Here is a 22,721-nt window from a genome sequence, read left to right as displayed (position 1 = left end):
CTGCTGTGATGAATAATACAAATTTGACAAATTAACATATCCATAATGAATGACATTGGCTACTGACCGTTATAATTAAAAGTGAAGGCTGTATAAACCATATATAAACAAAGCCTAAAATGTATGTGAGAAATGGATTTAGAGAGTGATTCAATATAAACCTTGAGTTGTTATTGCAACCTGTTTAAAATGCTACATCGTGCAGTTTTCACATTGGAATTCAGGACCGGACGAATAGGTATACATCACTTAGTTTTGCATGCAACAGAACACCTCGTTGTTCAATTTTTAATAAATATTATCTTCCTAATAATATACATAACAAAATTTCTCAATTCTGATTGGTTTAGAGTAGTGCAATTTTTAGAAAATCCCAGTGCAAAAAATAGGAAATCCTAGTGCCAAAAAAAGGAAATATCATGCAGCGCTAATTTCTTTAAGACGTTTTTAAAAATGCTCCTGATTGTTATAATTCTTGTTATCTTCATATAAATTAAATATTTTACGTAAAAACTTTGAAACAGTTCTATTTTGACACGATTTTAAAACAACATGCGACTGCGCATGATATTTGTTAATTGAATAAATTATTTATCATACAATTATGTAGCATATGTGTCTCCTAATTCTTTAATTTATGTATATTAATAATAGGTAATAGCATAGATTGTCGCGCAATTTGGAAAAACATATACTCGTGAGTTTTTCAAAGCCTTCAAATTGTTTATTTTAGGTTTATTTTGAGATATCACTATTTTGAGGTCTTTGAAAAACTCACTCGAAACCATGCCATTACGTATATGTACAAACCCCAAGTATATAAGCTATATCTGCAGTATATCTTCCCGATCCACAACTGGTCTCCAAACTATATACATACCAACTTTCGTTTTTCAGCCTAACCACGATACTCAATTCAAAATGCCCTACACCGTTTCTTTAGTAAAAACGTTAAATGTTTTCAACCTGCATGCAATGACGACGACTTTCTTGCGTTACTGCGATGAGATTGGAGCCATTTCGGATTACCAAATATTCGCCCAATCGATACACTTAATTGATATTTTTTTCAAACAGGTTTTATAGGAAAGTTGAGAGTTTTAATGAAGAAATCTTGATTTGGCCTTAAACTAAACCCTAATATAAGAAATGAGAGTTGCTTTGAGAGATTTATTCCCATAGATAGTGTTTCAGGATTGAGTATCGCCCATAAATTAAATTTTACGCTCTTAAATGGCTGCTTCTGTTTGTATTTTCTGCACAACTTCGTTCGGAGTTTGCTGAAAACTCGAGCGGGTTACGTTTCTTTAAATGTCATCCAAAATTACTGTTATCACCATCACAAACTTTCAAGGAACTTATGATCAAACTAAGTTGCTTTTGAAAATTAAAAAATTCGTGAAAATCGAGTCACGTTGTCGGATTGCATCCGGCGTGTTCGGCCTTTAAACGTCGTATTTCGGTCGGCTGGAATGCAACTATGACAATAGACGGGATGGAATGATCATTCATAGTTAATGAGATACTAAAAGATTCCGCGCTTCTCTATAGTATGAATGATTTCATTAAAGCTTTGTTTTTCACAACGCTGAATTAAGGCGCGTCGTGGAGAGCAGGGTGTCACGTCGTAGATCTTAAAGTCTGTATTAAAACATTTTAGCAGGGTTCGGGATTGTGGCGAACTTGCTGCGTGCTTGGAACAGCACGTGAATCAAAGCAGAACAAAACGTTCTTCGGTTTGCTATATAAAAAAATATTGATTATAATCCGTCATCAATGTGATAACCACGACCTGTTCCCATGACATTATTATTGAGAACAATATCGCTGTCAGCTGCACGTGAAGGCCAGATAATTCTACCTCGAAAACACCAGCAAAAGACTGCGTTGTAACCCTCACGGAAGTTCTTGCTTAGCAGGCAGTAAATCACAGGGTTGTATGCACAATTAGCAAGTGCCAACAACATTGAGAAGTACCAGATGAAGCTGAAAAAAGTATTGCGTGAAATTCTTTATTAAACTCAATATTTCTTGCAGGATAATGGGGTCAGTATGAAAGACAAAATGTTCAATGTTTTGAATGCAGCCTATTTCAAGGTTGTTCTCTACAATTTTAATAAGCGTCAGAAAATCCAAGCATGAGAAAAAGGTTCCTAATATTGATTACTTGTTAAAATTTGCAGCCCTTATATACTGAGAGATATATTATAAGTGTATTGGAATTTAAGATTTAAAGGAATTAAGTAACACGTTTGTGTAACTTTGAGTTTGTTTAAACCTAAATTTAAGTCTCAATATAACCAGGAGCAGCGTCGCAGCGTTTTCAAACAACCTAGCATCAAATGTGGTATAACAACTGCCTTAAATAGACAAAACGCTTCTTGACGTTTCGACCCGAGGGCCTTCGTCAAAAGAGTTCGTATGAAACTCTCTCCCTCAGGTCGAAACGTCGAGAAGTGTTTTGTCTATTTTAGGCAGTTGTTATACCACATTAAACGCTAACTTTAAGTTTGTTTAAGTTTGATTAAACTTAAACAATGAAACATCTGTAGAAATCTGAGTCAAGTCAATGTTTTGACTATAGCTTCGTCACAGCGAAACTTAGTTCAGGTGGCTGAATTCATTTCCCAATGTACAGGGTGTCCCAAAAAAAACGAAAACTATTGAAATCACTCATTGTTAAAATTTGAATGCCGTGCTCACAAATTTCAGCCCGTGGGGATTTAATGCAACTTATAAAATGCTAAATGCTTTGTGTTGCTAGAGAAAGGGGACATGTCGAAGGTCATGGTTTTTGAGATGCACATTTAAATATTGTTATCCATATTTGTAAATTGTAAATATTGTTAATAAATATTATTTTTGCGAACAAGCAAATTTGACTGCATCATATGCATGCATAAAAATGCTTATGGCAACCCCGATTTATACACTTGTGGGCCCAACAGAGTGCTTAGGCATTCAAACTCTAACAATGGCATTGTTATGGGTGATTTCAATAGTTTTCGTTTTTTTTGGGACACCCTGTATATATACAACATGTATTTGAAAAAATATTAATTGATAATAGTGAACAGTGTTTTATAAATCAATTTCTATAGTTCATTGTTTTTTATTGTTATCATCAACCAATAGCAAAGCAGCCAAAGCTTGTTCATACCCTCAATTGACTGTCTTTTACGGGGAGGTTAAAACCTGGATGGTTAATTATATTAATATTATTGATTTTCACATACCTATATACACTCCTTTTGTCAACTCCTGTATCTTTTAAAAGGTATGATGTATAAAACGGCGCCCAAGCCAGAAAGAAAAATGCCGACGATGCGATCAACATTTTAACGACACGTTTCCTTGTTTCTTGCGGCGTAAATCCGGAATCACCGTCACCCGAAGAGGATTGACGCAAGCTTCTTATAACTAACGTATAGCGGTAGATAACTAAGACAGCAGGGAGAACGAAAAGTACCATGTATCTCGAGATGGCATACGCTTTTGCAGATCCATGCGAAGGAAATAATTCATAACAGCTACAGCTGGATTGTTTGTATTTATTTATTTGCGTGCCACAATAGACAATGGATGGAACGTGAATTATCATCGACAGCAGCCAGGTTTGCGGTATTATCCACTTAATGGAGGTTTGACGCAGATGATTGGTGAGCGGTTGGCAAATAGCATGATATCGCTCATGCGCAATAGCGGTCAATGTGAAAACGCTTACACCGTGACAGATGTAGACCAAACTCCCTCGGAACTTGCACGCTATGTCACCTGTAACATTAAAAGAGCAAACACATTCCATTGTCAAATCTCTCCCAGAACTTTGTATTCCCTTATATGAAAAAGTAGTCGGGTAACCATATAGTTAGCGAAAGAATTGGCCAATCAGCGTCGAGCTACAATTAGCCAAAACTTATATACAGGGTGTTCCAAAAAACCCCAAAACTATTGAAATCAGCCATAATAATTTTTAGATGATCCGACCGGTAATATCATGTAATTATAATATTATACATTTAAGGAACCCTAGTAACCTTAGTTAATCTTATATGCATTCTATGAGTAAGGAAATAGCTGCGGAGAACCTCGTCCCGCAAACCATGCAACAATGTAACCGACATAATTGGTTTAGGGCTAACCATTGTTGTTGTTTACTCGCTTCATCACGATGTTACTTGCTTATTCACGCTGTATTGCGTAGGGGAAATATGCCATAGTTTTATAGTTTCTTCTCCTGGCAAACCATATAAAAGTCAGAGCACAAGTCTTGAAGGCATGCATCGTTGCTTTAAAAACGAAATTAAAGAAGTAACGTGAAAAGAACCACAAGCCAAAAGAATATAGAGAGAACCGTTACGATATAATGAATCAAGAATTGTCAAGATATCGAGAGTTGTGCTCAGACAGATAAGTTGAACAGTTTAAGTCATAATTATTAAGTAGTATTATATATCAAAAGTTATAAAGACGTTAAATTTTGTTAAACTATAAGTATAGTATCAAAGAATAAATAATTGAAAAGTAATCGGTTTCAAAATCTTTGTTGCGAGCGAATTGAGCCCAAAGCGCAGCCATTATAGTAATTAAAAGGAGCGGCTCGTAACACAATGTAATAGTTAGAGTTGAATACCTAAGCACCGTGTTGGGACCTAAGCACCCACAAGTGTATAAATGCTTGACATAAAGCATGATGCTAATTGGTTTAAATTGCATGGTCATTTAAAGTAAGGCCCGGTTTACGCTGTCATGGTTTACGCTGTTTTGCAGCAGCCTCGTTCCCAGGCTCTTGGAAGTATTTCGCGGTACAGCACTGAGCGCGCGGGGGTGCTTGGGGAGGTTGGCGGAGTATCACGATGAATTGACACAGTGATAACCATGCACTGTTTCATTTCCCGGCTTAAATATTTCTACCAAATAATGCATGCATAGAAACGTCGGACTTGGAACGTTTAAAATGCCAACTGTGATCGCAGAAAATTGAACTTGTAGTGCTAACAAAACTTGTTCACTCCATGCCAGAAAAAATCAAAGCTATTTTGAAGCATTAGAGAGGTTATACAAAAGAATTTTATTAGAATTAACAGCGCCAAATTGTGTTAAATCTTATAACATGATCTCAGACACATGGCATGACGCAGGCATGCAGTGCTGTCGTTATATCAATGTGACAAAAATCATATTGACTGGACTCAGTCTTAATTGTTACTTCCAATGTATAAAGATATATGTTTTATCGCATCTCTCAACATTGAAATTAAATACATAAATTTGACGACTTTTTTCAACTTAAAGCATAATTTTCTGGAGGTGGACATGTCGGCATATCAACATGACATTTTGCCGAATGAGAACTTCATATTATTATTGGAAACTTTACATTGCAGACAAAAAAGGTTGTTTAAAAGGTAGCAAAAACTCACTTAATTGATGTGACATAAACGGGTGTATTAAACGTTCCTCAAATAATCTTTAAATAACTTATAATTTAATCGAAATGCCGCAATCTTTTTATTATTATGGTATAATGAGATATAATTTCGAATAAATTAGATATTAAAGAGGGAACGCTTGATGTAAGTGGACATATTTCATATAAACGAGCTTAACAAGACAAACGGTGCAAATGACCGATAAAGAAAGATGACAAGTGAGAGATAGAATATTTTAAAATTCTCATAAAACCTGACCAAGAGTATTAGCAAACATCATCGCGACCCCAAACTCAATCCTCCCACAATGGATAGAAACAGCGGTACTCATTATTTCAGTGTTCCTGTGACAAGTATAGCAGTTACAATTATTAAGCCCGATTAACAACACTGTCAAATTCTATTCCAAAATTGATTAAGGACGGTCAACCGGTTTTCTTTCCATCTTCCTTTGCAAGGGTAGCCCTTAATTGATAACACAGATCTTCATTTGATTGCATACGAACCTGCATGATTCACAAACCGCGTTTCGAACTTTTCCTTCGACACATATAACCTCAACTTAATATTTCGCTGAGATATCACGTCATTGTTGATTTCGATTATCTGGCCTCTCTTTCTTTCGCTGCGCTAATCTATTTTTCCATCTTTGGTACACAAAAAGAATCATCCGCATTTCTTGTACAACTTAATTGAGAATCAACGAGAAAATATATGGGAGGCATGACTATCATAAAATGCGCAAGTTCAAATCAAGATACCATTTATTGCAAACTAAGAAAAATGATTGACTGTATGGACTCAGACTTTTGACCCCCACTGTATATATGCATGCACTCAAGATATATAAAGACTCAGTAAGCCTGTTTTCCACTTCAACCGTATCGTAGCGAACCGTAGCGTATTTCTTTGTTTCCGAAGTATTCGACCAGAACTATAATGACTTGAAAACATACGTTTCGCTACGATGCGGTCTGAAGTGGAAAACGGCCTTTAAAGGAATTGATAAAGCCGAAAATTGAATGAAGGTTCGATGAAGGTTCCCGCTGAAAATGTTCAGTTTTTCCAAGAAATTGCACTAAACCCACAATATATATAGATGTTGGGTCTGTTTCCAAAAACAATGGGATCATGCAATTGAGCAAGTTGCGTATGCATTCAGTTGCCATCCTCTCAAGCTGAAACTGCATGTCAATTGCTGATATTCATAATTTAAAGTGTCATTTGCCAAGACTGATAAAATAAAGAAAATCCGCCTTAACAATGCATGAATACATCTTAATTTTCACTATACTTATAAGTAATAAATTAGACGTATTTCTGCATGTCGTACGCGAATTATCCGGTAAGAAAATTAAAACAATCGACCCTATTGCGAGAAGTAAGAAATGTTAATTTTTCAAACATTCACAGAACTCCTACATTTAAACGGTTGTCGAAAGAAATCGACCGATTTTTCGTTCAGCGATCGAATACTAGAACGGAATTTTCAAAATGATCCCATGTTGGCAGGAAAACTGTGTTAAAATTCTTTGGTCAGCTCATAAATCGCGCTCTATAGATGATAAAAAGAACTCATGCCCATTTTTCGTAAATTATCCAAAAAGCTAATATTAGTTTTACAAAAAAAACAGGTTGTTTAGGTCACGAAGAGAGCAATGCCAAACTATCCCTACTGCTATTGCTATTGCTATTGGCTAGTGTTGGGGAAGAAGGGGATAAATATAACGTGAAACGTGTCAAATATATACAAGAAGTGTTTTAGGAATAATTTTCGATAACAGCATAAGATATATGTAGTAAAGTTGTTTCGAGTAAAAAAATTAAAAAATATTTACATGTAAAATGAACAGTATTCGCATATAGAAATGTGCTTATAGACTAGTCACTATGGATAAAAGAACAAGGTTCTAACACTCACCCAAATGTAAATCCATCGCCAAGTAATCAACCACATGAAAAATTGACAAAACGGTCGCGAGCATGTCAGCTACGGCCAAATTGACCAGCAAGAAATTCGTTTTTGTATGCATTGAACGGTTCTTCTTCACAATCCAACACACCAAACTGTTGCACACGACAGATGTAACGAATATTAAAATGTAGATTGAAAGAAACGCCGGTTCGTTGAAGACTTTATCGTAAACGAAAGGATTCTTTGGCGCTTTCGTAGACTGGTTAAGAGGCAAGTCCGCTGCTGGTCGATTTGATATCGAGGAACGCGTCATTTCTAAAAAATGTTACGTTGCACGCATTCGTGGACGGCTTCGGACCACTACTTGAAGGTGTACTTATACACTACATTTGTAATTTCAACTTGCAGTTGTTTGCTTAAAATTTAAGAGCGATGTGCTAAAGTATGCTCTTGATGTCGGCGGAGGCGTTATGTCAGTCCGATAGCTGTGCCTAATGATATGCTACGCAGCTGACTAAACAACCCAGTTTCTTATTCCGTATAACAACATGTAGTATGTTATTAATATTGTATTCATATTATATAGCCACAGACGAGCTGGCGCGATTCCCTTTCGAATTGCATGTCAGTTGAATTGCTCTGCAAGTTTATAAATTCAGTCTGCGTAATTTACGTTTCCCCTAAATATATATCACACAGCCGAGTGTTTGGTAACGGCTATCTCGGTATAAGGAAGTAAAATAAGTGTAAAATGCAATCTCATTAGTTAAATTACATTAGTTAAAATGAAAATGACGAATATGGCGCATTTCAGGGTTGCCTAGACAACCGCTTACGTTCACGTTTACGTATCACGACTTATCTTTTGTTTATTTTTTACTTCAGTTGAATTGACGAGCGACGATGCGGGACGTGACTACACCTTTCAATGCAAAGTTCAATCGTGATATCAGAAGATAATAAACGTTTGCCATATTCCCAAATTCGGTTTTGGTTTAGGTAGAGACAACTCAGTGCCGCAATTTTCATTTCATTCACTTACACTCGGATTCATTCATTTTCATGTAGTGCGGTGTTGTTCTTTCAAATTTTACACATCAATACAGATTTCAGTCATGAGTTGCATATGTGCCTTATTTCTACAGGTTGCGAACCCAAAAATTTCAGCAAATCGACGGATCGATGATCACAAGTTGCGCATATTATTTATTACCTCATGCATGCATATATAGTTTTCTATTTTAACAATTTTATTATAACGTACAGTTTTTTAAATAGGTTTATTTCACGTTATAGTTTCTAGAAATTTAGAATTCTATGGCAAACTGTGGGAAGAAATTGGAAAATTGAAAAATTAAATTTTGTGTTAGTGCACTAAGAAGACATGTGTTGTCGAAGGTATTATCTCAATTAAGCAATATAAAATTGCTATAAAGAGAGAGATAAAGATGTCAAAAAATTGAAAACTTCAATATTTCTTCAACGCTTACATGAAGGTCACACGAAGGTTACTTCAGCTTCGCTCTCGCTCCTGTCTAAGCCTGCCAGCTTACGTATATCCCAAGGCAAAATCCATTATAACAGCGGCAACCAGGCAACATACACAAACGATATAGAGAACTATGCGAAAGTCTCCAGTGACGTCAAACACCTTTCCTATATACAAAGAATATTTTGCAATATTTTTCAAGAACTTTGCATGCAAGTATATCATTATGTATATCTGCCTATATAGCACGGGAAATGCAGTTTGACCGCTTTACGTTTAACGACTGAAATTCTAAAGTCCAGACGCTTGCACTACAGTCAATTCATTGCGCCGTGCCAATAAATCGAGTGTAGTGTAAGCGGGGCTTCGCGATTTCAATTCAAATATGACCGGTTTGATCATTTTAAATGCATAATTTTCCCCATAGTTGCATTGTGACATAACATTCCACACAAATTGTCTTAATAGTCATATTTACCCATGGAAGAAGGGCCAACTGTGGGAAGATTTGGAAAATTGAAAAATTAAATTTTGTGTTAGTGCACCAATATAAAATTGCTATAAAGAGAGAGATAAAAATGTCAAAAAAATGAAAAAATTAAAAACTTTCAACAACGGTTACATGAAGGTCCATGAAGGTTACTTCAGAAAGACTTTAAGTTCCTGTTGTTTTGTTCTTTCAACTTCCCGTTGATCAATTGAATCAATTAAAAAATAATAAGACAGGTACCTATCCATGCCAAGCATTATCGAACTTCCAAGTGAAACGTCAGGGCTCTAAATAATTTCGACAACAATCGACCACATGCACGCAATGTGGTCTGCACGCGATTGTCGTCCAAATTATTTAAAGGTTGTTCGAAAGGTGGATAAGTCCCTATCCAACGGATAACTCGCTATCCAACGGATAAGTTTTATCCAGCGTGTGATTTGCGTTGGACGAAGCTTGGATAACTTTATCCAGCGGATAAAAAACGCTATCTACTGGATAAATTTATCCAAGGTCCGGAGGTAGTTTAAATCCATTATCCAGTGGATAAATTCGAAGATACAAGAAAACACCGTAAACATTAACGATAAAAAGGTTCCATCATGACAAAAATGCAATATTCCTGTTACCGCATTTCAACAAATTAATGTACATGATCGTACTCACTATTAAAAATGTTTTCGAAGTGCAATCCGGCTATTGTTTATATATTTGTCGTAACAGCGTTTCGCGTTGCCTGCGCATTTCGTTCCGAACGGCGTTTTTCCGGACATCCTCACGATGATAACGGGCGGTAAATTTCTTACACACTTCTTATCTGTTTATAAACGCGAATATGCAAAAAAGATTCAACCTATTCCAAGGAAACTGCTCATATATTGTTTGAACTAAGTAAAGTAATTTCATTCACGCAATAGACAACATGCAAGGCTACAATTTTTTGTCAAATGTAAAAAAAACGTAAAAACAGTGTTGCTGTTTATAGAACCGGAAGACAAAATTTTTATGGAACCGGAAGACAAAGCGTCAAGGAATAAAATTGCAATGTGTTCAAAATCGAAATTTATATTTAGATATCAAGCGAATCTATAGCCTTTCTCACGATGACGAATATCCGCCATTTTTGGGGTGCTTTCCATTTTCTTAAATGCGTTTAAACAATAATGGCAATGTAAGAAGCATTTCTTAAGAGTCCATAGACCATTTGAACAATAAATTAAGCCTAAAATTAAAGACAGCCGCCCTGACAAGGTCTTGCGCTCACAATTTAAAAAAAAGTACCCATAAAACGGCGGCACATTCGTCACCGTGAGAAAGGCTAATTGTTCAAGCCTTCCCAGTAACTTATCGAGAATTCATATGATTATGAATTTAATGTTATAAATGCTTAGCTGACGTTGTGGTACGAATTTTCAGGAAATCCTGTTTTCTACGGGTAAATTTTAACTTATCTATTGAAGAGCTATCTACTCCACTGTCCATGCATGCTTCGTGCAACGCGTTTTCAGTATCCAATGAATAATTAACAACTATTGGATCTGGTTGAGTGTGATATCGCAAACTGAGGCTTGATAATGCTCGATGTCATGCGAAAACCGAATTCAATAATTGTTTTATTATGTATTTCCTTTTTAGAGAGGAAGCCTGCGCCATTATTGACAACAAACTAGCGAAAAAAATTACGTCACCTACGGATAATTTTCAATGTCGTGTAGGTGGCAAGACATTGAGAATTATCTCTAGGTTTTTAGCCAATCACAATCGAGATCGCATTAGTAATGCATAATAATATTCTTTGGATAGCAGATTTTCCGATGGGTATAGGACTTATCCGTTGGATAAGTTATCCATCTTTCGAACAACCGGCCCTAGACCGGCGTTTTGCAATATAGACATGCGATTGCAGGAGGTAGATTTGAAAACAAATTTTTTTGAGAATTTTCACCGCAACTAATTAAAATATTAAATTCAGTGCATTTTTTCCAGTGCACGGCTTTTGATGAACGTACGATTTTCTTGATATAAGAATGATATAAAAAATCATCGTATGGCATTTTGGTGGCAACAAGATGAGATGTCTAAAATTCAAACATAAATGAGTGATATTCAAGATATAATTCTCAAAATATTTTAAGATATTTACTTTAACACTTTATTTTAACACACCAATGAAAACTTTCGGAAGGATTAGCAACTTGGTTTCATTGAACAAAATTATGAAGAAACTGAACGGCAAAAAATATGTTTGATGCATAAAATTTCGACTTTTTAGTTCCCTGTATTTGCATGCTTTCTCCGGCTTTAACTTTGTATTTAAAAGGGAAAAATATATTTGATGCATAAAATTTCGACTTTTTAGTTCGCTGTATTTGCATGCTTTCTCTTTAACTTTGTATTTAAAAGGCCTGCCCTTTTTAAATTGATCAATTTGAAACAGTGTCCATTTGTTCGCTCGCACTCACTCGTTCTTTCGTCACTTGCCAACCAAGAAGCAATATTTATATAATTTATTGCATGCATACATCGTTAATACTAACAATGAAATAACAGTTGCAATTTGAAAAAGGAGAAGACGCTCTTTAATTAAAAGGGAACTACAGCCTCTTTGGCTTTGTGACATATATTTCGCTTCGATCATAGGTCTCTGATCTTCAAAATTTGCACAAACTAGGAAATTTTGGTCCCGAGTCGATCAACAAGAAGTAAGAATCGAAGTTTAGACTCTTAGAGGAAGTAGGGAGTCTTAAATCGGTTTTTAAGGGCATGCAATTTTGCAAAATTTGGCCTAAAAGGATTATGCGAAAAATTTTATTTAAAGTTTCAAGTTTACTTATAGGAAGAAATTTCTCCACGTCTTCAGCTTTGTCGTGTGTAGACAAGACGACGGTGAAAGTAAACAGGTAACAAGTAATCTCAAACACTCCCTGAAAGGAACCTCTCACACAGTAGTTTCGTATTGCATCATTGCTTGCTTTTCACTTCGTGATAAAATATCTTGCTGTATGCGGCCGTTGATATTGTAACACTTCATCTTTAGCATTTTTGACCAACACATTGTTGTATCATCTTCTCCAGGTCGCAACTCACTCCTGTCTAAAGTCTGCCAGCTTACGTATATCCCAAAAGCCATTATAACACCGGCAACCAGGCAACATACACAAACGATATAGAGAACTATGCGAAAGTCTCCAGTGACGTCAAACACCTTTCCTATATACAAAGAATATTTTGCAATATTTTTCAAGAACTTTGCATGCAAGTGTATCGTTATTTATATCTGCTTGGCACGGAAAATGCAGTTTGACCGCTTTATCTGTAACGACTGAAATACTCAAATCCAGGCGCTTACACTACAGTCAATTCATTGCGCCGTGCCAATAAATTGAGTGTAGTGTAAACGGGGCTTCGCGATTTCAATTCAAAATATGACCGGTTTGACCATTTTAAATGCATAATTTTCTGCATATTTGTGACATAACATTCCACTCAAATTGTCTTAATAGTCATATTTACCCATAGAAGAAGGCCCAGCTAAATATCCGGTTCCTGTTATGACGATTATTACAGCAAATGCGTAGTCTGAGTTTATTCCATTTGTCAGCGCGTACATCAATAGTGGAAGTATTACCCAGAACACTCCCTCGAGAATCCCAACAACAGTCATGTACAAGATCATTAAAGGTAAATGCTGTGTTAATGAACATAATCCAGACGCCAAACCAAATATGGTGACGAGTGTACATGCGATATGCGGAATTACTTTACGCCTCGATGCAAAATCTCCGATTAAACCGGCAATAATCCGTCCAACGAGAGATCCTAAAGGACGAACAACGACGAGCCATTTTGCCTGAGAAAGTGGATAACCTATCGATTTAGCGTATTGAGCCTAAAATGAGAAAAAAGACTGTTGGTCGAAAGGCTGTTGTTCGAAGGGCGTTTACCTTAAACGGTGGATAAGCCAAAGTTTAAAAATACTGTAATAGATCGTGAATATGTGGACTTTCATTGACAATAAACTATTTACATCGAAATATTTCAGCTCAGTTGTTCAATAAATAGATAATTTTGTTTTCTATTTTTAACTTGTAACATTCGCCAAACATACATATTGTGCTGCACATGTTCACAACAGTAATGTTTTCTATAAATGTGGTCTTTCCATGAAGGTGATCTAATGCTAAAAATTTGAAAAATTCAAGTACCAAAAAAATGTATTTGCACACTTTAAACGCGTCAAGTCTCTGTGATTTCAATTCTGGCTTACTTAAAAATATACACATTCCTTGTGGCTATGAAACCCAATATATTCTCCAATAAAATTTTGAGGCCCAATAACTAATTGGATGATAAAATATTATTGCCCATACCATAAAAATCAATGGTATACCCATGGCGAATAAGAATGGAATACAGCCTATCACAATCAACTGAAAGCTTCGATCTCGAAGGAAAGACGGCTGTTTTGATCTCGAATGACCAAGGACGCTGGTATCCTTGACTTTGGGCTCATCTTGGATTATAATTTCACGATTTGACGAAGCCGGTTTCGTTCTGTAGCAAAATGCGAGAAATAGCAGCGCAACTCCCGTTGATGAAAAACAGTAAAACATATTTTGCCAACCAATATCGTCGATTATGATCGGAATAAGAAAATTGAATATCATGGACCCGGTAGCAGTGCACGCGAAACGGATTCCTGTCGCTAAACCCACATAACGCTCGAAGTATTCACGGAGAACCGTAATTGAAATACAGTCCACGAAACCAAAACTAACTCCTAGGAGGATGGAATACGACAAAAATAAATAATTCACGGAAGGCACCAATGGCGTGGTTAAGTAACCAGTAGTGGCCAAAACAGCGGAGGTGAAAATCACTGCTCGAAATCCAAAACGACGGGAAAGTGCAACAACTAATGGAAATGAAAAGCATTGCAAGGAGAACGTCAGCGAGTTTATCCATCCTAAACAGAAAAACAATCATAATTAAGTTCACCAGGTTTGGTAACAAAATCTATTTTAGCCTCGTTTAAGGAATTTTTCATTAACTTCATTCCATTCATTTTACATTCAGGTTGTCCAAGACAATATCGTCCGGCGAATGTACAATGTGACCACTAATTGAAATAGCTGTATTTCGGAACAAAGAAGCATACACAATACACAGCCTTTTCATAGGCGTACGAGTTAGTCAGATATTTTGGGGTCTACGCAGTTTAGTCAGAAATATTTATTAGTCGGGCAATTTGTTTTTACGAGTCGGGCAATTAGTACTTAAGTGAATTTGGTCTCCACACTACATAAAAATATTTAAGAATGCTCAAATATGGTAGAATATGGTAGAATATATATGCTTGCAGCTTGTGTAAACCTGAATTAAAGGAAACGAAAATAATTGAAATAAACATGCTTTTCCGTTTGTGCCACTGGCTACCCTATGTGCCACAACTGATTGGCGCAGCAAAACTCACCATGTAGTTACAAAACACTTCTATCGTTTTGTAAGTTTGTAACTTTACTAACTTTCATAGCAACTGTACATATTTTAATCCGAGATTTAATCGAAGTTGGGGGGAGGAAATCATGTCCTTTACGCACTAGATAGACCTCAGAATCCTGACTTCATTCTGCAAAATCTCGTGCGGAAAATGCAGGAAATCACATTTGCGGGTCGCTAATTTTCAAAAATTTTCGGAGGGGCATGCCCCCGGAGCCCCCTAGTATGGCTCATGCCTTCGGCTTTCGCATCTCGGCTCTCCAAAACACTGACCCTGGCTATGCCGCTGCCTAAACTCGGCAAAACGATTTCCTCTTTCTGATCAGTACGCGCTTCGCTATGAGTGGAAATCAACTTTTCATATCCATTTTGAAAATTTAAGGGCACTTACCGAGTGCGCAGTTGGTCACTAATAAAAGCGGGTACAAAAAACCGCCATATTTAATTACTATACGCCACCTATAGTCCCAGCTCTGTATCTAGTTCTTACTCTTTGCTCAAGCTCTCTAATGTTGCGTAAAAAAACATGAAGCTAGATGAATGAAGTTAACCCCACCTATTTTAGTGTTTGTCTCATCAAAATATTCTAGGAATACCACAACGAGAATACCATAACTGTCGAAAATTCCTCCAAAATAGAAGAGAACGCATCCAGTTATAACAAGGAACATCCATGATTCTCGACTGTCTTTCACACGGCCTATCCCTACTCTCATCGAGTACTTTTAAAAGAGATATTGAAAAATATATTAGTGAATATAATGTAACCACTCGTTTGATTCATTATATATGTATAATGTATTTACGTACTGCAGAAATATTAAAATAAACTGAATCGTTCTCCCTTGATAAATTAATTTTATACAATTTGATTTGATGTGCGACTTTTTCAACAGTGAAATTTGTCGGCATTGTGCATGGCGGCAATGTGTATACATATTTTCAAGATGTATGGTGTCGAATTATATGAGCAGGATTCAAAACATAATTCCCAAATTTAAAGACATTTATACTGCATGTACACTTAGAAGACATTTATAAAGTGTAAACCTTTTAAAATCAAAATGTAATTAAGGAGTTTTATAAGGCCCCATTTCCTTTTTTTGTCATTGAAAACGTGAAAATTAGGAAATGCTTAGGAAATTCATGCGCGCCAGTAGGAATGCTTTCCTGTGCAGGATCTAAACGATGAAACGATCTTTGTGGGAACCTCAACCCCAGGTTACGCGCGGATATATCAGTATGAGAAAACTTTTTTCAACTATATCACTGCGATGGCGACTTCTTCTACAACCAAGATTAACCATGTTCAATACAGTGTGATGGACGACGTAGAAGAATTTCTGGGGGAAGGTTCTAGAAAGTCACACTCGCACCCATGCATTATATCCTGGTTCATGTTGCCAATGTAAAAAGTCAAATACAGTGTATACATATAGGCCCTTCCTATATAACGATGGGGATGTTGGCATTCACTGGCTATAAATACTGATTGCTAGATCGCGCGCGCTCTATCTCGGCACGTGACTTCCTAGACCTAGTTCCTAAACAATGACTCATAGAACTACAATCAAACTTCGACTTTATGTAAGTCTCGTTTAATTTTTAAATTATACACAGTTTATATTATTAGCATAAATTATAGAGAACATTACAGTAAATATATATATATCATCGGACACGTTTATGATACGTTGTTGTAACTTTTATAATCAGTTAGTGTTTCCCTAGATATTGTTTGCTTAGCGCGAACATAAGAGACAATTATATTAAATATACTCATTATTATTCGAAATAAACCAAATAATCTAACATAGATGGCCGTATTGATATGCAAGCGTGATCGAACTATATGTATAAAGTAGGCAGGCTCAGCCTAATTTGAAGTTAAGCAACAATATCATATAATAACATTCTGAAAAACCCCAAGAATCGTTCAACCCTATTTTTATTCTTACCGGTTTTCAACGTCTTATATTACTGTCTTGTTCTCAGTGCATGGTTCTCAACTTCAAAGCAAAATCGTCATCACGTCATGAATGTCACACAGCGCCTGCTTCGAAAAGGAGGCTTTTGCTGCGACAAAATACACCCTCGCTATATTGCGTCTATGAGTGGAAACGGAAAAAATACATCAAGGCTTTCAAGCTAAAATTAGGGTTTAATATTGCAAAACTGAGATACAGCGAAATGCTTGAACTTGCCCAAGACAGTGCTACAAAGATCGTTATTTCCAATCTAAAAACATATTTTCAGTAGTCTGCTAGATCTCCTTTTTTGAAATCTGCTTAGCAATTCAGTTCAGGTAGACATTTTTCAGGCGAGAGGTGAGTAGCTACTTGACATACTTTTACTATATATATAGTAAATATTTTTAGTATATATATATTATTTTTACCAAAGCCATAGGCAGCCCAATGGCGACTCGCGTGTTCAGGCAATGTAGGCATTATATAGTATATATATATATATATATATATATATATATATATATGTATATATATATATATATATAAATATATATATATATATATATATATATATATATATATATATATATCCTAAGGAGTTCCTTAAGATATATATATCCTTAGGATATATGTATATATATATATATATATATTTATATATATATATATATATATATATATATATATATATATATATATATATATATATATATATACTATATAATGCCTACATTGCCTGCATGAACACGCGAGTCGCAATTGGGCTGCCTATGCCAAAGCTCATGTTCTTTGAAATCTCAAGCCCGTTTACACTACACTCAATTTATCGGCACGGCACGGCTAAAATTGGTACCCGTACCAATTTTATTAATAGCGAGTTTGAGCAAGGAAACGATGTGCGAAGACGAAGACGTGTTTCGGCCGAGGTAGATTGGGAATAGTAGTCTTCGTCTTAAAGTCTTCCTGCAGCGGGATATTTGAATTCAGCAGTTCTGTCAAAGTTATACGACTACGAACACGGTACTAATTTTGTAAACATGAACAGAGCTGAATACGAGATGGCTATTTTAGCAATGTTTTCAGAAGATGCTTTGGAAGTGGAGGATGTTATGCTTCTTTACGGCTTAAAAGGTATTGGCAATAAATTTTTTTATGCTTGCAATCAGGTAAATTTGACCTCCTGATTACGAATATGGTATTATTTTTTACCAAAACTGTTTAGTACTCGAGTTATTTTATGGTAAACATTCAGTCCATCCGCCATCTTGGATCGATTTTCAAAAAAATTATCTTTTGGTAACTTGACACTTGTGACGTCAGGTGGAGGGTAGATCAAAACAACATATATATTTTATACGCGCATATAGCCATTTCGAACTTCTAGTGAAGTATTTAGCACTTTTCGATTTCAAAAATGGAAAGTACCCACGATAACCAAGTAGAAGAGGTATTACCCTATCAATATCAGCACATTCTATACAATAACTATTCAAAATTTGACTTGAATAAATCTTACTTTGAAAACTTCGTTCGAACTTTGTCAAAATATTCGTCCGAAACCAGGACAACAGAACGAAGACGTTAAACCCTCACCACTGACCTTAAGCCCAGTATGCGCAAATGATGCGCAGACGTTAAAAAATTGTGACGTTTGCATGTCTTCGTACGTCGTTGCCTTGCTCAAACTCCCTAATATCCAGGCTACCAAAACAAAGGCCGAGCACAGATGAAATGGGCACGGTAACCCATTTTAGCGGTGCCATGCCAATAAATCGAGTGTAGTGTAAACGGGGCTTTAGACACACAGTTGTACACAGTACACGCGTGAATCTCAGACCGATGTTGCACTTTCTCTAGTTGGAATTAGCACTGCTTTGGTGATATGTTATTTAATGTATCACTGCAAGACGAGCTCTATCTATCATTGCCATTGACTATAAATATTGAACTTTCAGAATATATAGCTATACTTTGAAAATAATGATGTTTGCCTATACGAAAAGTCGAAATTTCATGCAGGCGCATGCACGATTCTTTAACACTTTTGAGCATCTGCTATTCTTCACTTGTCAATATGCAAGCTACTTCAACCCATATTCGTACGGGCCAGGGGGGCAGCTGCAAAAAGGCAGGTTTATAATTATCATTAATGATGCATTAGTATATTCGTGCTGTGATATTTGCAACGTTCCGTGTGCGTCTTTGCTTTTACGTCTCGACCATGCGAATGCTCTTTGTTCTTTGTACACGACCCATGTGAATGTCACGAAGCACGCGAATGTCAATTAGGTAAATGTTGCATTAAAAATTGAATAGAAATAATTTTTGAGACAACTGAGATATGACCTTGTCCTTGGCGGAAATTCTGAAAGTTTTTTTTTACTCACTAAGCGTAGTCTACCCAATTATCAACAACCAAACCATCAACCATGCTGAAAGAAATATTCAATAAGGATCGACTTACACCAATGCAGAATGTTCTTTTGAATGTTCTTATAATTAATCGCACATATAATATGTAAACACTACCTGAAAATCACAAGGATATATACAGGCGGGCGTTTGTAACAAAATTATATCCGCTAATGCAAATGCATTTCCGCACGTAATGCAAACAATGTATTTAACATATTTATAACATATGGTATAATAACATAATAACAAGTTTTTCGATTTAAAATTTTCCAATTTTTGCCTACTGTAAATTTCCGTTTTGGAACTTGCTAAAAATTGTTGATCATTAGTTATAGAGCTATCTAGAAATAGTTTTATAGTTTTAATAGTTTTATCCACGCTGCTGAGTGCTGGTCGGAGTATTCGATCTCGCCGGAAAAAATTCAGTCTAGTGTAAAACCGTTTAGTCGTAATTTTCGTGAAATCCACCGATAGGAAATAGGCCAGATATAAATTTTTCACTATTTCTGCATGGAAATCGACATTTTTGACGGCAAACATAAATAGATACACATTCATTCACATCAGCCACCTTGACATGTTCACGTGTTCACGACATTAAACAGAAACCAGTTGCCTAATTTGTAGATATTTGTATCGCGTGCGGGAAAAATAACAAGCTTTGGCCCGAAAATAGTTATTTTCAGTGCGTAATTATGTATATCTACAACATTAACGACATTCTATACGAACATATTTTCCATTTTCAACTTCATTTTGCCACCAACCTTTGCAGTATTACAACTGCTTTCGTGTCACCGAGAAGCCGTGAAAATGCCTTATTTGAAAGCGTTGTAAGATTGGCAACGCTCTCCTGGGACTACAAGTTATGCACGCCTGTATGTGTCCATGTTAAAACGGCGGTTCATCCTAAAACTATACCTCATGATCACAAGTCAAAAGCAAGACAAAACCCCCGGCAAGGTCAAACCCCTTAAGCGATGTGTCTCCTGTATAGGATTTGTATTGTATAATATGTGCATCCCTGCATTAGGGAGGTTTTGTCTGTCATTTTTTACTGGCACTAGCGATTCTCTTTTCTCGAACTGATTATTTTCTTCTTTTAACTTTGTTCTAGATGCATGATTGCAGTTTTGCTCGAATTATATCTTTAGGGGGAAATCCGATTTTCACAATAAATGTATATATTCCGTCCGGGCGTTATTTGCTTACATAAAGAGACCTCGTATAATATAAACCGCGCCAACCGTCGATAAAACCATTAAACATAGGCATCTCGAGAACTGGTATATCGTTTAAAAGACAAGCATTTATAATGACTAAACATCGTTAATGAATTAAAGGTCAATCAATATTACTCACTGATATTACTATATATGTATGCATGCAGACATGCGCCATGCATGCAAGCATTTGACAAATATACAACCGTTTTTAAAGACCATGCACATGCATAGACAACAATTTACACTTTGTATTGTAAACCAAGAAAATTAAAGCTTTGACGCAAAAAAGATATGAGTATATGTATTATAATTTATACATCCTTTATACCGTCATGCATCAATTGAACCTTTGTTACCTTCCAGAGGGCGAAATTGTTGATCCTCGATATATACAACACAATCAGTCTTCTTCTCCTTATTCTTCAGATTATGCGTACATCTTTGAACTCTGCAAAATTCGAACTGTAGGAATGTCAGCTGGGTTCAATATATCAACTGCTTGATGTTTATTATTCATGTAGTCATGTGCCGTGATGTGCGCGTGCACCGGCCAGTGTCACTGAAAGAGCGGATGGCTCAATTTTCATTCATGCAGAAATAGCGCGGGTGGCCTGGGAAACGGCGGTTTGAACATACCTATTTGAATGACTTGACGTTTATTTCTATTACATGCTCACATATCCTCATTGCCATCGGGATGCTGAAAATGTAAACAAACTTGCTGCTAATTGCTGTAAAACGAAATTCCTCCTTTATAGCTCAGTTTATAATTCGGAGTTTAAAATTTAAGGAATTTAAAATTATTAGTAATAGCGAAGTATATCCAATTTTCTACTGTATTTAGTAGGCATTTTATGTATGTAGACTCTTTTTAGTTTAGTCAGTTCTACTGTAAAGTTCAGCTTTAGATGTTCAGTCAGAAAAGCATATTAACCGCGCACAAAATCGTTAAGAAAACATCAACATGTAATTGTTTTTATCTGAATATTAAAATATTTGCCTTTGAAATACAGCGGATTCCGGTTGACTGCAAAATTACAAGCGTTCGCAAAGCATGTTGGGTCGTTTAGAATATGACTATGTTTTGAATTTTGAAATGTCACACGGTTCTGGCGCGCATTCTTACATGCATACATGTTCGAAACGCTTGTGGTAATTTAAAATGTGGAAAGTTATGCGAAAGGGCATCCTACAGTCATGGGAAAGCACTTTCTTTTAACACAAGCACTTTTTTTAAAGCACTTTCTTTCAACAACACTGCAACCATGTTTCAAAGCACAAATGAAACGCTCCGCCCATTCCTTGGAAACAGGGCATGTGACATTTCAAATGTCATCTACGACCCAACATGCGTTGCAAACGCTTCTAGTGTTGTTTTGCAGTCAAACGGAATCCGCTGTATGTGACATGTCATCATCATCATCATCTTGTCCTTTTCCCTTTAAGGGAAATTGGGAAAATGAAAGTTCAGAAGCGTATAAAACTGAATACGTTTAATACGTTTAATTAATCTTGGGCCTACATAAAAAAGCCATATATACGTGTGGTTTCTAGTAGACTCCTAGCCCATTTCTTTCACAATTAAAAAAAATATTAAAAAATTGATCAAACGCGACATTATTTTGTATGAATAGAAATCCCTCGTTTCTCGTCATTCAACACAACTGCAAATATTGCGCTATTAATTGAACTGGAATGTTTTAGAAACAGGTCAATGTCATCTATAAATATTGTTACATGCATGCTCAACACGTGGGCAAAATTTAATATTAAAAACTAGGCGTTTACTGTTTATGCTCTTGTTTTGACGTCTCACTGACCTAGCCGTGTGGTCCGGATCTTTTTCAATATCACCTGCTGATTACGCGCACAGCTAAGCAACTTGCGGGTTGTGCTGGCTATCCAACGATCGCGCTTTTCGTCGCCAGCCGGCTGCCTACAAACTTACGGATTGGTCGAACGTTAACTCGGCGTTGTTTCATTTCAACGTCTCGGGTGGAGCTGCGGTTTTTTGACCACGAAATTTTGGGCCCGAGTCGATCAACAAGAAGTAAGGAGTTTAGAAGAAGAAGTAAGAAATCTTGAATCGGTTTTAAGGGCAATTTTGCAAAGTTCGGTCTAAAACGATTACGCAACTGAGTATAGTTTCAATATAATCAAGGAGCAGCGTGGCAGCGTCTTCAAACAACTTAGCATCAAATGTGGTATAACAACTGCCTAAATAGACAAAACACTTTTCGACGTTTCGACCTGAGGGCTTTCGTCAGGAGCGTTAGTATGAAAAT

At 36.2% G+C, this 22,721-nt stretch overlaps 2 protein-coding genes across 2 annotated transcripts; both read right to left on the bottom strand.

Moving 5' to 3' along the window:
- Positions 1–626: 626 nt before the first annotated feature.
- Positions 627–7,656, bottom strand: LOC114529066 (gastrin/cholecystokinin type B receptor-like). Its single transcript, XM_028550791.1, has 3 exons — positions 7,354–7,656; positions 3,237–3,774; positions 627–1,986 (listed from the first exon to the last, which is right to left on the bottom strand). Exons 1-3 carry the CDS (start codon positions 7,463–7,465, stop codon positions 1,761–1,763), a joined length of 876 nt encoding a protein of 291 aa, XP_028406592.1. The 5' UTR covers positions 7,466–7,656; the 3' UTR covers positions 627–1,760.
- A 3,669-nt stretch (positions 7,657–11,325) lies between these two features.
- Positions 11,326–20,982, bottom strand: LOC114530211 (monocarboxylate transporter 8-like). Its single transcript, XM_028551793.1, has 6 exons — positions 20,793–20,982; positions 19,974–19,977; positions 15,382–15,547; positions 13,697–14,292; positions 12,840–13,215; positions 11,326–12,536 (listed from the first exon to the last, which is right to left on the bottom strand). The coding sequence occupies exons 3-6, from the start codon at positions 15,539–15,541 to the stop codon at positions 12,265–12,267; spliced, it is 1,404 nt and encodes a 467-aa protein (XP_028407594.1). The 5' UTR covers positions 15,542–15,547; positions 19,974–19,977; positions 20,793–20,982; the 3' UTR covers positions 11,326–12,264.
- Between the last annotated feature and the right edge of the window lie 1,739 nt (positions 20,983–22,721).

Source organism: Dendronephthya gigantea, unplaced genomic scaffold, assembly GCF_004324835.1.
Source record: "Dendronephthya gigantea isolate DGI-Jeju-01 unplaced genomic scaffold, DenGig_1.0 000001F, whole genome shotgun sequence".
NCBI lineage: Eukaryota > Metazoa > Cnidaria > Anthozoa > Malacalcyonacea > Nephtheidae > Dendronephthya > Dendronephthya gigantea.
Note: the sequence above shows the minus strand (reverse complement) of the source record. Positions and strands in the feature narration are given on the sequence as shown.